The following is a 14,902-nucleotide window of genomic DNA, read 5'->3' as shown; positions in this document are numbered from 1 at the left end:
TCACAGGCTCCACTCAACCTTGGTCGAATGTCTTCAGTCTCTATATGGTCTAGCTCACTGGCTACTTTGTCATGGATAGTATAAGATAAGGATCTAGACCAGATTTGTAAAACGTGGGTGCGGCATTTTTACTTAACACGATTTACCCTTGACATGTTTGCGTTTCCCAATGCCATCCCTGAACACTGCTGTAATTTTCTTAATTTGCATTCACTTGATGGGAATGTGGCATGCAAATTGATTGATCTCCAAAATAGTTATCTTAGCCAATCGGCCCCCTACAATGCTAGCCCTTCTTGTTTTACTGCAGAAAGGATCAAGTAATTTTTATATGTTCTCTATATCTATATTGTCTAAAGGAGCATAAACATGAATTTTCTTTAAAATATGTCCACGAAACTTTTATTAAAACTGCTAAAAGCTTAAGACTCACGGGTACTGCTGTTCAAAGGCAAATAAAGAATGAACTGAGATCTTGTCTCTTGTGCGCTTCATATCAGAGAGAAAGGAAAAATCACCCTGCTTGCAGGAAGTGGTATACAGTGGACAGCGCCTCTAGAGGGCGCCAATCTTTCAACCACAACCGGGCCGAAACACTGAGGTGATAGTACTGAATGTGCATTATGGACGGAATCCACGGCGTCTTTGTTCCCTCCATTCAAGTTTGGCATGTCCATTGAAGGTGGGGGGGGGGGGGGGAAGGCGGTGGGTATTATTCTGAGTGTAAGGCAGGTCTAGCGGTTTTCCGCACAGAGCAGTGCCAGGAATTTCAGTTGTTTGTGATAGATATTAATAACATGGATGGAGATGCAAATAGATGGGTTATCGACACAAGGGTTTGATGGTGTCCAGAGGGACCTGACCACAACATCATCGAGGCTGCCTGGGATCACCTGGAGAAACAGGAGCAAGCGAGTGAGCCAAGGTGTGCTGAAGGACCGTGGCAAGTTCTCCAGGACGCTTGGGATAACCTACCAGCTGATTCTCGTATAAAACTACACGACAGTGGAAGTAAGAGAAGTGATGGAGCTTTAAAGGCAGAGGGTGGTAACAGCACATATTGATCTGATTTTGTTTTTTTGTTTTACAATTTACTGCTCTTTATGGTATTATTTTGACATTGAGAACCTTTACAATTCATTAGGCCACTTTATAATGGACTCCTGAATACCTGCTCGTCAAAGCAAACAACTAATCAGCCAATCATATGGCAGAAACGCAATGTATAATAACATATAGACATGGTCAAGAGATTCAGTTGTTGTTCAGACCAAACATCAGAATGGGGAAGAAATGTGATCTAAGTGACTTTGACCGCGGATGATAGTTCACGGCGGACAGATTGTTTAGAGTATTTCAGAAACTGCTGATTAAATGGGATTTTCACGTACGACAGTCTGTAGTGTTTACAGAGAAGGGTGCGAAAAAATACATCCTGTTGTGAGGGTGAAAATGACTTGTAAGGCGAGAGGTCATAGGAAGATGGAGACTACTAGGTGAAAGATGTTTATACAGTTCTGGTCGCCCATTTCAGGAAAGATGTCGAGGCTTTGCAGAGAGTGCAGAGGTTTACCAGGATGCTGCCTGGATTAGAGAGCATCGTCGACTACGGGAGGTTGAACACACTTGGGTTATTTTCACTGGGGTGGCGGGATGAGGTTTAGAAGATCATGAAAGGCATGGATATTCAGTATGCTTCGCAGGGTTGACATGTGTAACACCAGAGGACGTGCATTTAAAGTTAGAGGGCGTCATTCCAAAGGAAATGCGAGGGGCAAGTTAATTACACAAACAGTGGTGTGTGCCTGGTATACACTGCTGAAATGGTGGTGAGAGCAGATAGGTTAGAGGTAGGTTAGAGGTTAGAGATAGGTTAAGCGATGTTTAGATAGGTAGAATAAGTAAAAAGAAAGGATATCGCCATTGTGTAGGCAGAGGAGATGAGGTTAATTGCCATTTATCGACTGATTGAATTGATACGGTACATTGTAGGCTGAATGGTCTATGTTTTACATTCTGAGAGATGAAAATAGGAGTGTAGCAAAGCCTCCACTGCCGACCACAATTGCGTCCGACTGTCCACTGTGTTTGTAGTCAGGGGATATCGGTCGGATGTCTGTCCACGAGGAACTCCCTCAGACATTTGTATTTGAGATGAGGTTGCGGGTTTCTGCCTGGCTCTCCAGTTCTAGACTGTGCTCGGCGAAAGCTAGACGGAGCAAGGCGAGAAGGGAGCGCTTGAGGACCTGGCGGAATTCGCGGCCAGCGAAGATATAGAGAAGGGGGTTGAGGGCGCTGTTGAATGAGGCCAGGGCTACAGTGAATAACGACCAGTCCCGGGGAATCGGTGTGGAGAAGGTTGATACGAGGTCGCAGACAGTGTTGGGGATCCAACAGATCATAAAGACGACGACAACGGTGATGATGAGGCGGACAGGTTTCGTATATTCGAAGAACCTGTCCCCTTGCAGCCTCCAGCCAACCAGGCAGTAGCAGGTGATCATAATTACAAAGGGAAGGCCGAAGATGAAAACAAACCAAATTGGCTCTAACACGGTCAATTCCTTCTCTAAATCCTGAAGCAAGAGGACGGGCAGGCACATGACGAAGGCTAGGATCCAGACTCCGAAGCAGGCCCCACGAACCCATGTGAGGCTCGGATGCTGCTGGAACCAAGTGGGCCGAGTAATAGCCAGGCAGCGGCAGATGCTGATCAGACATAACAGATATATGCTGGCGGCGGCGTTGAGGAACATCAAGGTTCCAGAAAACTTCCAGGGAAAGTAGGTTTTGTGCCCAGAGTAGCTCAGGAAGATGTTAGTCATGCGGAAGGGAAGGTTCAGGTAATAGATCAGGTCAGCCAGAGCCAGATTCAGGAAACACACCGTGTGGATCTTACTCTTCATCTTGAAGCCGGTCACCCAGATGACTGCGCCGTTGCCCGGGACGCCCAGTAGGAAGGTGAGGGTGAAGATGACCATTGATATGACGGAAGGTGCTCCCCACTCCATTCTGTTTCCATCGGCCGTGGAATTGTGGGAGGAGAGATTCCCAGCGAGCTTCGAACTGGACGACATTGTCGGATCTGGTGGGGGAGATATTGTGTAAGTGAGAGGGGTGTAGAATGGAGAGACCGCGAATTCAGGAGGAGAGGCGAGAGGAAAGAGGGAAGGAGAGGAAGGCGAATAGAGATGCGGTGTAACATGGAACAGAAGGCTGACACACCACATTAGGGTTGCATTCCAAGCCACTGGACCCTGACCGCACCGTCCCCCCGGCATGTCCCCGATCTGTCAACGACCATGTGATGTCTGCCCGTGTATTAGCTTCCCCACGTTAGACAAAGTCACGCACAGCCGATCTCCATTAAGGGAATGCACCCGAACACTGCCGTTATGTGGATCCTGGATCGGCCTCTACAGCCAGTCGAGGACCCGCGGATGACAATCCCTTAGGAGAACATCATACTGGACTCGAGCGATCAAGCGACTACCACCAATAACACTAACTCCCGTGACCGTGGGGGATTCCCCTGGGTACTCTGCTTTGCTCCTACATTCCAAAAAAGTTCTGGTACTCAGGTTAATTGACCTTTGTGAACTTCCCCGTGGCTAACCAGGTAGGTTGATGGGCAGTGCGGCTCGTTGGGCCAGTTACTATCACAAAAAATTACTTTATTAATTTGATGCATTGCAATGTCAGCAAATTTCATGATGTATGTGAGTGACCAGATTCTGATATGGGTCTTTGTTGTGGACTGAGAGTGGTAAGGGGGCTGGGAGAAGGGAATCATGGTTGGGGAAAGGGGAAGGGAGATGGGAGGAAGCGGGAAGCACCAGACGGTCATTCTGTAATAATCACTAAACGAATTGTTTAGAATCAAATGACCTTCCCTGGTGTCCCAGGTCCGCGCGTGTCTGCATCCGCGCCAGCAACCGCCTCCAGCACCGTCCCTGGCTCTCCTTCTCTGGTACCTGTCCCTCATCCCTCCCGAGGCGCTTCACCTTCGCCATTCCCATCATCCTTTGCTTCCGCCCGACGCTCTCCGGTCTTCGTTGACAAATACAATACTGTGCAAAAGTCGAAGTCACCCTCTCTACAGAAATGTGCCCAGGACGCTTTGCAGAGTCCTGCAAGAACACAGAATCACCCAGCCCAGGAATAGTCCACAATATTATACCGAGCCAATTAAATTAGTATTCAGACGGCCAAGGTAACTAATTGTGACTGCTGACGCAATGTCCATTTTCCTCACATTCATGTTCCTATCCAAGCGACTCTAAACGGTCTCAATTTATCTGCCTCCACCAACATTATTTCAGCGCATTCCAGGCCCCCACCGCTCTCTGTGAAAACGTAACTTACCCTTCACATCTCCTTTGATCTTACCCTCTCTCACCTTAAAGGCACGCCGTCTGGTACTGGCCATTTCAACACCAGAAAAATAAAGATACTGTCTGACTACTCCATCTCTGTCTCTCATCAGCGTATAAACGACTTCTACCACTGCCAGTATTTGGCTCATTGAGTCCGTTCCGCAATATTCCTTTTCAGCACCAACCTCTTGCCTTCCCCCTGTTTCCGGGCATGTCCTGACCAATCAAGAATCAATCACCTCTGTCTTAAAAATACAGAAACATGGAGCTCCCTGTGGCAATGAATTTCACAGATTCACCACTCTCTGGCTTCAGAAATTAATCAGAATCTCCCTTCTAAAAGGACGGCCTTCCCTTCTGAGACTGTGTCGGCTGCTCTTAGCTTCCCACAACATAGGAAATATCTACTCCACATCGACTGTGTCGAGGCTTTTCAACATTCCACAGGTTTCAACGAAGTCCCGTTTCATTCTTCTAAATTCCAGTGAATAGAAGCCCAGGACCAAAACACCTTCCTCACATGATAAGCCTTTCAAGCCCAGAAGGCTGGAGACTCTAATAGGTTAATTGATCACATGGGTGTAATTGGGCGGGGCGGTCTCGTAGGGCCGGAAGGGCTTGTTACCGCGCTGTATCTCGAAATCGAATTGAGAATTAAAACAAATTCTAAAAAAAAAATCCCTTATATTCGTCTTAAATCTCCTTTCCTCGGGATAAATATAAGCCTTCCTCTCAATTTTGCTTCTACCACGGGAAGCGATTCTGTCTACACTGGCTCTGTATCTGTTATCTTAATTTATTTTGTCAGGTCATCCGTCAGCGATCTTCGACCGCATGGAAAACAAGCCCAACCTCTGTAATCTCTAAAGTTCTTCTCATTGAACTGCATGTTGAGAAACCCACTGTCCTGCCTTCACTGGCTAACTGAGTTATCTCCTGAAAAACCTCCCGAAAGCAGGAAGACACGGTTTCTTACGCAACACAGCCACGCCGATGTTCCCTGATCGGTCACCACATTTCCAAATTAATATAAACCCGGTGGAAATGCATCTCACCTGTCCGTGGAGTCTCCGGCTGTGTCCCGGTCCTCAGCAGTTTTGTATACTTGCACTCAAACGTTAAATTCGACGGTGGGTTTCTTCGGGTGCTCGAGATATATTGAGGAGTTGTGTCTTATGCGGAACTTGGATGCTGATTTAGCAAAAGTAGGGTCTTAATTCGGAATGCACCGACGAGATGAGTTAGTGCACCTCGGTAGAGATTCTTTGGGTTTGAAGTTCCAAGAAGCTCAATATGAGGAAGCTGAGGTGTTGACATCAGGAGATAATACTTTACTCAGCAAGCTCTCAAGAACAAAACATTTCCTTTTATTTTGGAGAAGTAAAGCAGATAAAGAGGCCACGTGGTTAATTTCTGAAATTAACCCCCTCTAGTCCATGTGATCTATCTACGTTCAGACCTTTGAGGTTCCCCAAAACTTTCTCCCTAGGAATAGTGAATTCACAGACTTCATGCTGGTGTCTCCCACAATGAACACTGATGTAAAATAGTTGTTCCGGTGGTCCGCCGTTTCCGTGTCCCCCAGTAGTATCTCTCCAGCACCTTATTACAGCGGTCCAGTATCACCTCTCTCGTTTCTCTTTCACACTTTACGTCTCTAAAGAAACATTTTGTATCTCTTTAATATTTTTGGCGAGCTTACCTTCCTATTCCATCTGGAGCTTTTTATTATCTTCTTAGTTTTTCCAGTTGCTATTTAAAAGCTTGTTAATCCCCTAAATATCTAGCCATTCTATAACCCATATTTGGGTTTATGTTGGTCTTAACTTCTCTTCTTGCCCATGATCGTTTCAATTTGCCTGTAGAATACTTCTTCCTGTTTGAGATCTGTACATGTGTTGCCTTCTGAATTGTTTCCAGAAATTCCAACCATTGCTGCTCTGACGTCATCCCTTCCAGTGTTATTTTCCAATCAATTCTGGCCTGCTCCGCTCTCATGACTCTAAACACTTTAACTGCTGTAAAACTAATATACCTGCTTTTAGCTTCTCCTTCTCAAAGTAAATTCGTTTATATTATGATCACTTCCCCTTTGGGTTTTTTTTTACATAAAGCTTTCTACTCAATTCCACAATAACAAAAACTTCATCTGGGGCTTCTTGCAGTTGCAGTTCTTTAGTTCTATTCGCAATTATTTCATTTCATTTGTATTTTACCATCAGAGTCACGCCTCCCCTCTACTTTCCTGCCTGACCTTTCGATACAGTGTGTATCCTTGGACATTAAGCTCCCAGATACAATCTTCATTCAGCCACGATTCAGTAATGCCCTCGCTATCATGCATGGAAATCTGTAACTGTGCTACAATACAAGTTCATCTCTCTGATGCCGTATGCTGTGTGAATTAAAATGCAACACCCTCAGTCCACTGGTCGCCCTTTTCGATTTTGTCCGGCTTTTACGTTGCGACTCATCCTGTTGACTGAAATTTCTCCTGTCATTAGCCTTTCCTTGCTAATAGTCTCACTACACATTGTCTCTGTTTGTAAACCAGCTGCCTCATATTCAGTACTATCTCTCTTGTTCCCACTACCCTGCCAAAAACATTCCCGAACAACTTCAGCGAACCCGCCCACAAGGATATTAGACATCGTCGCGTTCAGGTGTAATCCGTCCCTTTTGTGCAGGACATAGCTTCCCCAGGGGAGATCCCGGTGATCTCTAAATCTGAACCCGTGTGTGCCCCCTACACCAGCTCATCAGCCACTCGTTTACCTGGCAATTCTTCCAATGCTTACGATCAATGTCACATGGCACAGGCAGCAGTCTATCGATTAGTACCCCGGTCGTCTTGATTCTCAGCTTTCTACCGAGCTCCCAAAAATCTCTTCAAGTCTTCCTCACTTTGTGTCTCTGGTTCATTGGTGCCAATGCATACTAAGACTTCTGGCTGTTCACCCTCGCCTTGAGGAATGCCATGGATCCGTTCAGATACATCACTGATCTTGGCATCAGGGAGGCCACGTACCAATCTAGTGTCATTACCGAGCCCACAGAACATCATCTCCGTTTCTTTGACTGTCAACACTGCAGTCGTCTTTACCTCTCTGCTCTGGTGAGGCACAGCACCAGACACAGTGCCTGAGGCCCGGTCACTGTGCTTTCCCATGCCTGGTAATTTGTCCCCCTCAACAGTTCTTAAAGTTGTTTACTAATTATTGAGGGGAATAGCTGCAGGTATACTCTGCACTGGCCGTGTATTTCCCATCCTTGTCCTGACAGTCACCCAGTTACCTGTGTCATGAATTCTAGAGTTGACTACCTCCCGATAGCTGCTGTAATCACCTCGTTATTTTACCGTATGTGTCGAAGGTCGTGGAGCAGCAGCTCCAGTTCATTAATACGTTAATGTCAGGACTGCAACTCGGTGCACCTGGCTCGCATGTGTTTATCTGGGCCTCCGGAGGTCTCACAGACATCCCGCATGCCACACAGAGTACAAAACACTGCTCTTGAAGCTGTTCTCACTAAAGTATAAGAAATGAAGAAATAAGAACGCACACACACTCACGCACACACACACACACACACACACACACACACACACACACACAGAGACAGAGAGAGAGGGAGAGAGAGAGAGAGAGAGAGAGAGAGAGAGAGAGAGAGAGAGAGAGAGAGAGAGAGAGAAAATAACATATAACACATTCTTCTCCCAAGCCTGATCTCGCCGATACCTAATTATCCAAAGCGACTCTAAAGACCGGCTCACTCAAAAGAATGGCCGCTCAGGTTGTACTTGAATTATTGTTACTGGCTCTTTTTAATAAATTGCTTTTGCCGAAATGTCGCTGCTCCGAACTGCTCCAACTGGTGCATATTAGACTGTTACATTAAAATGGGCCCTTTCCTTATTTTGTTATTTTCTTTATTAACCCTTTCGTCAAATTAGGAAGTGCAAAGTTAAATCTTTTGATCGTGTACGGTGGACAGTCTGTTATGTCGTCACACCAATGTTTAATAGGGTAGTGAATTATACAACATCCACAGAAACAAGGGATTTTGGGTGGGATTGCGCCTCAATATCACGGGTTTGGCGGGGCCGGAGATTGAATTCTCTGGACTTAAGCCGCCGAGGAAACTGAGTTATTTCAAAAGTTCATTACAAGGTCAAATTCCAAAATACTGCACTACAGCAATTTCTGCTGTATCGCATTCACTGTGCAGTATGTACGGATTCACGGCGTCTCGGGAGGGCTTTAGCACTCCATTACAGGTAAAGACCTCGCCACCACCCGAGCACATCTGCGAGGAGAGCCGTCACAGGACAGTAGCATCCATCAGCAAGCACCTTGCCATCCAGGCCTGCTCCCTTCCCTCTGCAGCCATCGGGCAGGAGGCATCAGTGTCTTCGGTAGCAACAGCACCAGGTTCAGGAACAGTTATTACCCGTCGACCATCCCCGGCTGCTGAACCAGAACAGATAACTTCTCTCACCCCAACACTGAACAGATCTCACAACCTACCGACTCATTTTCAAGAGCTCAATACTCAAGTTGTCAATATTTATTTTTATTTCTTTATTGTTATTTTATTTTCCTTTTTTTTTTACCGTACCCATGCTCTGCTCTTTATCAAATTACGGTATTGCTTTGCACTGTTGTAACTATATGTTGTAATTATGTGTTTTTGTCTGTTTCAGTCTTGGTTTGTCCTGTGTTTCTTGTGATATCATTCTGGAGGAACATTGTAGCACTTTTTAATGCATGCATTTCTAAATGACAATAAACGAGGACTGAGTGACCTCATAATCTAATCGAGTGGATCATCAGTATTTTTGACATACACTCAGCGGCTATTTGATTAGGTATCTCAAGTATCAAATAAAGTTGCCATGAAGAGACTTGTCCTCCACAGCTGCCCGCGTCAACGAATTCCACAGATTCATTTCTTTCTGGCTAAGGACATTCTTCCTTATCTCCGTTCTAATAAGGCCTCTCCTCTACCCCGAGACTATGTTCCGTGGTATTAGACTGTTCCACCAAAGGAAACCTTTTCTCCATATCGACCCTATACAGGCCTTTCACTGTCCGATAGAGTTCAATTAGCCTACGCTCATCCCAGTGATTACAGGTCCAGAGCCATCAAACGCTTTTCACATGACAAGTCTTTCAACCCTGGAAAGATTTCCGTACATCTCCTGTGAACACTTTCCAGTTACAGCACATTCGTTCTGAGAAAACGGGCCCAAATCTGCTCACAATAGTGCAAATCAGACCCCTGCATTGCTTCATTAATTCTGAACATCACTTCTTTGTTTTTAGATTCTGTATCCTTTTGAAATGAATGTTAACATCGCGTCTGCTTTCCTCACCACAATATCAACATGCAAATTAACCTTCAGGGTGTAGTGCACGAGGAAACCCAAATCCTTTTACACCTCATGAAAAAAATTCTATCCATTCTGAAAATAGTCAACACTTCCAGTTCTTCTACCAACGTGCATGACCATATATTTCCCGACACTGTATTGCATCCTGTACTTCTTTGCCCATTCTCCTTATCTTTCTGATCTTTTGTAGCCTCACTACTCCATCAAAACTAACTTCTAATCCATCTGTACCGTCTGCAGAATTAGCAACATAGCCATCAATTCCGTCACTCAAATTGTCATATCATGTAAAAAGAATCGGACTAATCAGAGACCCCTGAGGTAAACAACTTGTCACCGGCAACCAGCCAGAAAAGGCTCCCGCTCTCTGCCTCCGGCTAAGCAGCCACTGCTTTATCCATACTGGAATATTTCCGGTAAATCCATGGGGTCGTAGTTTATTAAGTAACCTCAGGTGTGGCACCTTCACAAAAGACTTCTGGAAATCCAAGTACACAACATCAACCGATTCTCTTTTGGCTATCCTTCTTGCCATTTCGTCAGTTAATGCCTTCAAAACCTCTTCAGCCATCTCTTTCAGAACCCTGGGGTGTACACCATCGGGTCCAGATGACTAATCCACCTTCAGGCTTTCAGATTCCGAAGAATCTTCTCAGGTAATGGTGACCTTACACACTTCATGACCTCTGACATGCTGAACCTCCACCGTACTGCTAGTGTCTTGCAGAGGGAAGACTGATGGAAAACAGTTATTCAGTTCGTCCATCATATCTTTATCCTCCTCTACTACCTCTCCAACATCATTTACCAGTGGCCCAATATCGATTCTTGGCTCTGTTTCACACTTTATGCATCTGAAGAAACATTTGGTATCCTCCTTAATACTGTTGACTAGCTTAGTTTTGTCTTGAATCCGTGCATTAATGACTTTTGGAGCTGCTTGCTGTTGGTTTGTAAAAGCTTAGCAATCCTCTAGCATTCCACAAATTTGCTCTATGATATGCCCTCACTTTGTTTTTTTATGTTGGCGCTGACTTCCCTTTATAGCCATGGTTGCGTCATCTTGCCGTTAGTCTACATCCGCATTGGGCTGTATCGATCGCTTGTCTTCTGATGGCTGCCAGAAATTTCAGCCACCGCTGCTCTACCTTCATCCCTGCCAGATTTGGCGAGACAGGTGCATGGAGAGTCTGCGCTGTAGTTTGTGTGAGGAAGCTCGTTGCTGGTGGAAGTAACAAGTCTCTCCCTTATCGCAAAAGGATGTTGTCTTCCCACCGGCCCTGTGGATCTCTCTTCCCCGTCTGCTTTGCATATCCGCCGTCTTTAGTTTTTGTGTTATTTGCTTGAGGTTGCTGCGGAGGGTGGGGTCATGTGTACAGATCTCTGACTTCTCCCTTCCTGCATCCGTCTGTTTTCGGAACTTTCTCCCAGGCCAGTGTTCCTGTACGCCTCGCTCTCCCGTTACCCGGGCGCGCTATCGTTCATGGGCGGTACGGGGCTGTATTCTCACCCTCCGCACTGTGTGCATGAGAGCAGGAAAGTAGTACCTGAGGTGACTGGAATGTGTGGGGGTGTGGGAGGGTGGGGGGTCTCGAGCATTAGGATTCTCGAGCTGCCTACCTCGCGTTTCTTTTGTTTTGCGAGTCGCAGTTGCTCTGCCCTCACTGGCGGCAGTTCCCGTCTCTCTAGAACTTTTAAGCACCACGGATGACTCTTAAGATTTGACCTAAGCCCAGTGGGGAAGGATTTACTCTACCGCCTGCCGCCTTTTCTTTTAATCTCCTCATTCCTTCAAAAGGACGACAACCTCGTCGTGGGGTTTGGAGGCTTGTGTGTCTCAATGGCCCGAAGAACAATGTTGGCTAGAGTTAGGCCTTCATGCCTTCTCTCTTGATAGGGTCACCTGTGCCGAAGAAATCTCAGGATAGGCCCCAGGTTAGGAGTGATCCACTAGTCCTCCAGGCTCGGGGTTTCAGCACAGGGCTAACCCTGACTAGCAAAACAAAACTGTTATGGAAACAGCAATGAAGCATCCTTCTACATCTGAGTGCGATGATATTCCTGAGTCTTCACCCCGGATGTCTAACAGTAGTGAAGACAGAGACGAAGCTACTGACACGATGATGAACTCCGCCAGAGACGGAAGACCATCATTACCGCCCTAAATGCCAGTGTCTCGGTCCATCACGCTTTCCATGTTCCCCGAACATGCTGTCATTCATAGCAGAACAGGACGGACAAGAAGTTGAATCACAAAAAGCGCATTCAAATTATTTGAAGATGGAGCCTTTTTTGACTACATTCCCCAGGAACCTCCATGGCAGCGCGCATGCGTAGACCACGAAGAATTACGCCGCTGCTCCGTGTTTGTGTCTGCTGTCTGTTTTCCCGGCGTGCGGATCTGCCTTTGTCTCACCCTGCGCCTCAGCTCTTTTATGTCCTCCTCCGTCCCGAGGCATCCGGTCGAGGTGCAGCAACCAATGGATAGAAACGCAGTTGGTCGTCGCCGTTGGCCGCTGCCTCTGCTCCCGCCGTCATGTTTGGGTCGATTGAGCCAGGAGCCGGGGAGAGGGGAGGGCGCGGTGGCGGGAGATACATTGAGCGGAGGGGTGCTCTTTGGACTTCCCACCGAGGAGCGAAAGGACAGACTGGAGGAAGAAGAAATCACTTTAAAAAGCGGATTCGGGTGGGTCGTGGCTTCAGATGCTCGTGGACCCAGGTCCTTGCCCTGTGCTCCCCCTGAACGGACGGCAAGGGTTGCCCCGCGTGAAATTGTAACGCGATTTGTTGACATGGGGAATTTTAATGGTCGGTGTTGACACAATAAAAGTCGAGCGTATCGTTTTATCTGGCTTATTATCATCGCAATATAGTTGGCGTGAAATTTGTTGATTTGTTGGAGCAAAATACTAAAAATTACTACAAATTGCAAAATACATAATGAGTTTGTAGAATAAAAAGCAGTCGTGTGGTCATGTTCATGGGCTGTTCAGATGACGGTCAGGAAGAAATGTTTCCTGAATCACTGAGTGTGGATCTTCGGGCTCCTGTACCTCCTCTCCCGTGATTGTAACGGGATGAGGGCTTGTCCCCAGGTGGTTAGAGTTTTTAATGATGCATGCAGTCCTCTTGAAGATTTCCTTGATGGCGGCCGCATTTCTGCCCGTGACGGTGCGGGCTGATTCTACAGACAACCGCAGCCACCTTTGTAAGGATGCTTGGCGTAAGGAATTCGCACTTGCGTCGTGTTCAGAACCCCCAATCTATTCATCTTTTTAACGCTGTCATGAGACTTTGAAGATGTTCCTTGTCAGCCTTACCGGTAACAATGATGTAATCTAGGTTCCCCGGCAGCTTTCCAGAACCTGGTCCGTAGCTTTCTGACAGACTGCAGGTGCAAATGCAACTCTAAAAACAAGCCTATTAAGCGATAAGGACTGAGAAACAGATTGGACTCTTCTTCCCTCTCTATCTGTATGTAGGGCTCAGCTAAGACCATTTTGCTGAGGTCTTTTCCTTCAGAACGGTTTGCAAAGATATTCTCTATCCTGGTCAATGGGATTGATCTACTTTGAGTATTGAATCGATGGTGACCTTAAAGTCAGCACAGATCCTGCAGGACGAATTTTCTTGGCACTTGGGACTACTGGTCTTGTCCGTAGGCTCCATTCCAACTTGAGCGGAAAGCCGTCCCTATAATCTCGCAGACCGGCTACTATGTCCCGGATGGTATAAGGAAGCAGATCGGATTTCTAAAAGGCGGGCGTGTTATTTTCATTTAATAGTATTTTATCGTTGACAAGTCTGAGGATCCCAATGCCATCCTGGAAAACTGCAGTGACGTCATACACACCTGTAACTTTCAGAATTTAATTGCAGTTGACGGGAATGTGGCATGGAAATTGATTGATCTCTAAAGAATTGCTGTTGTCTTAAGATAATCACAACCCTATAACACTGTTTTTATCGCATACAAGTCGGGTAGTTTTAGCAGGACACGGTACATGTACACAATATCTATACAGTCTACAGGAGTATAATCACGAATTTTGTTCAAAATATGTCCACGAAACTTTTATTAAAATTGCTAAAAGCTTAAGACTCACATGTATTGCTGTACAAAGCCAAAGAATGAACTGAGATCTTGTCTCTGGTGTGCTTCATATCAGAGAGAAAGGAAAAATCACCCTGCTTGCAGGAAGTGGTATACAGTGGACAGCGCCTCTAGAGGGCGCCAATCTTTCAACCACAACCGGGCCGAAACACTGAGGTGATAGTACTGAATGTGCATTATGGACGGAATCCACGGCGTCTTTGTTCCCTGGATTCAAATTTGGCATGTCCAAAGAAGGGGGGGGGGGGGGGCGGTGGTGGGTATTATTCTGAGTGTAAGGCAGGTCCAGCGGTTTTCGTCACAGAGAAGTGCCAGGAATTTCAGCTGTTTGTAATAGATATTAATAACATGGATGGAGATGCAAATAGATGGGTTATCGACACAAGGGTTTGGTTGAGCTGTGCACCGTGAAGATGTCTATCAAAGGATCCAGCTAATACTGTGCCAATGTCCTGGGTCCGCTAGATTTTTTATGTGTGGATTTAAGTGGCATGGTGTCCAGGGGGACCTGACCACAACATCATCGAGGCTGCCTGGGATCACCTGGAGAAACAGGAGCAAGCGAGTGAGCCAAGGTGTGCTGAAGGACCGTGGCAAGTTCTCCAGGATGCTCCAGGATCCAGCCGATTCTCGTATAAAACTACACGACAGTGGAAGTAAGAGAAGTGATGGAGCTTTAAAGGCAGAGGGTGGTAACAGCACATATTGATCTGATTTTGTTTTTTTGTTTTACAATTTACTGCTCTTTATACTATTATTTTGATATTCAGAACCTTTACAATACATTAGGCCACTTTATTAGGTCGACCTGAATACCTGCTCGTCAATGCAAACATCTATTCAGCCAATCATGTGGCAGCAGCGCAATGCGTATAAACTTGCAGACATGATCAAGAGATTCAGTTGTTGTTCAGACCAAACATCAGAATGGGGAAGAAATGTGATCTAAGTGAGTTTGATGGCGGATGATAGTTCACGCCAGACAGATTGTTTTGAATATTTCAGTAACTTCTGATTTCT

General features: G+C 46.1%; 1 protein-coding gene across 1 annotated transcript; it reads right to left on the bottom strand.

Annotated features, from left to right (window-relative positions):
• Positions 1-1,168: 1,168 nt before the first annotated feature.
• LOC134338964 (C3a anaphylatoxin chemotactic receptor-like) lies at positions 1,169-3,077 on the bottom strand. The gene has a single exon (XM_063035185.1). It carries the CDS (start codon positions 3,075-3,077, stop codon positions 2,136-2,138), a length of 942 nt encoding a protein of 313 aa, XP_062891255.1. The 3' UTR covers positions 1,169-2,135.
• Between the last annotated feature and the right edge of the window lie 11,825 nt (positions 3,078-14,902).

The sequence above is a fragment of the Mobula hypostoma genome, chromosome 28 (assembly GCF_963921235.1).
Source record: "Mobula hypostoma chromosome 28, sMobHyp1.1, whole genome shotgun sequence".
In the NCBI taxonomy this organism is placed as follows: Eukaryota; Metazoa; Chordata; class Chondrichthyes; order Myliobatiformes; family Myliobatidae; genus Mobula; species Mobula hypostoma.
This window is presented reverse-complemented; position numbering and strand designations above follow the sequence as displayed.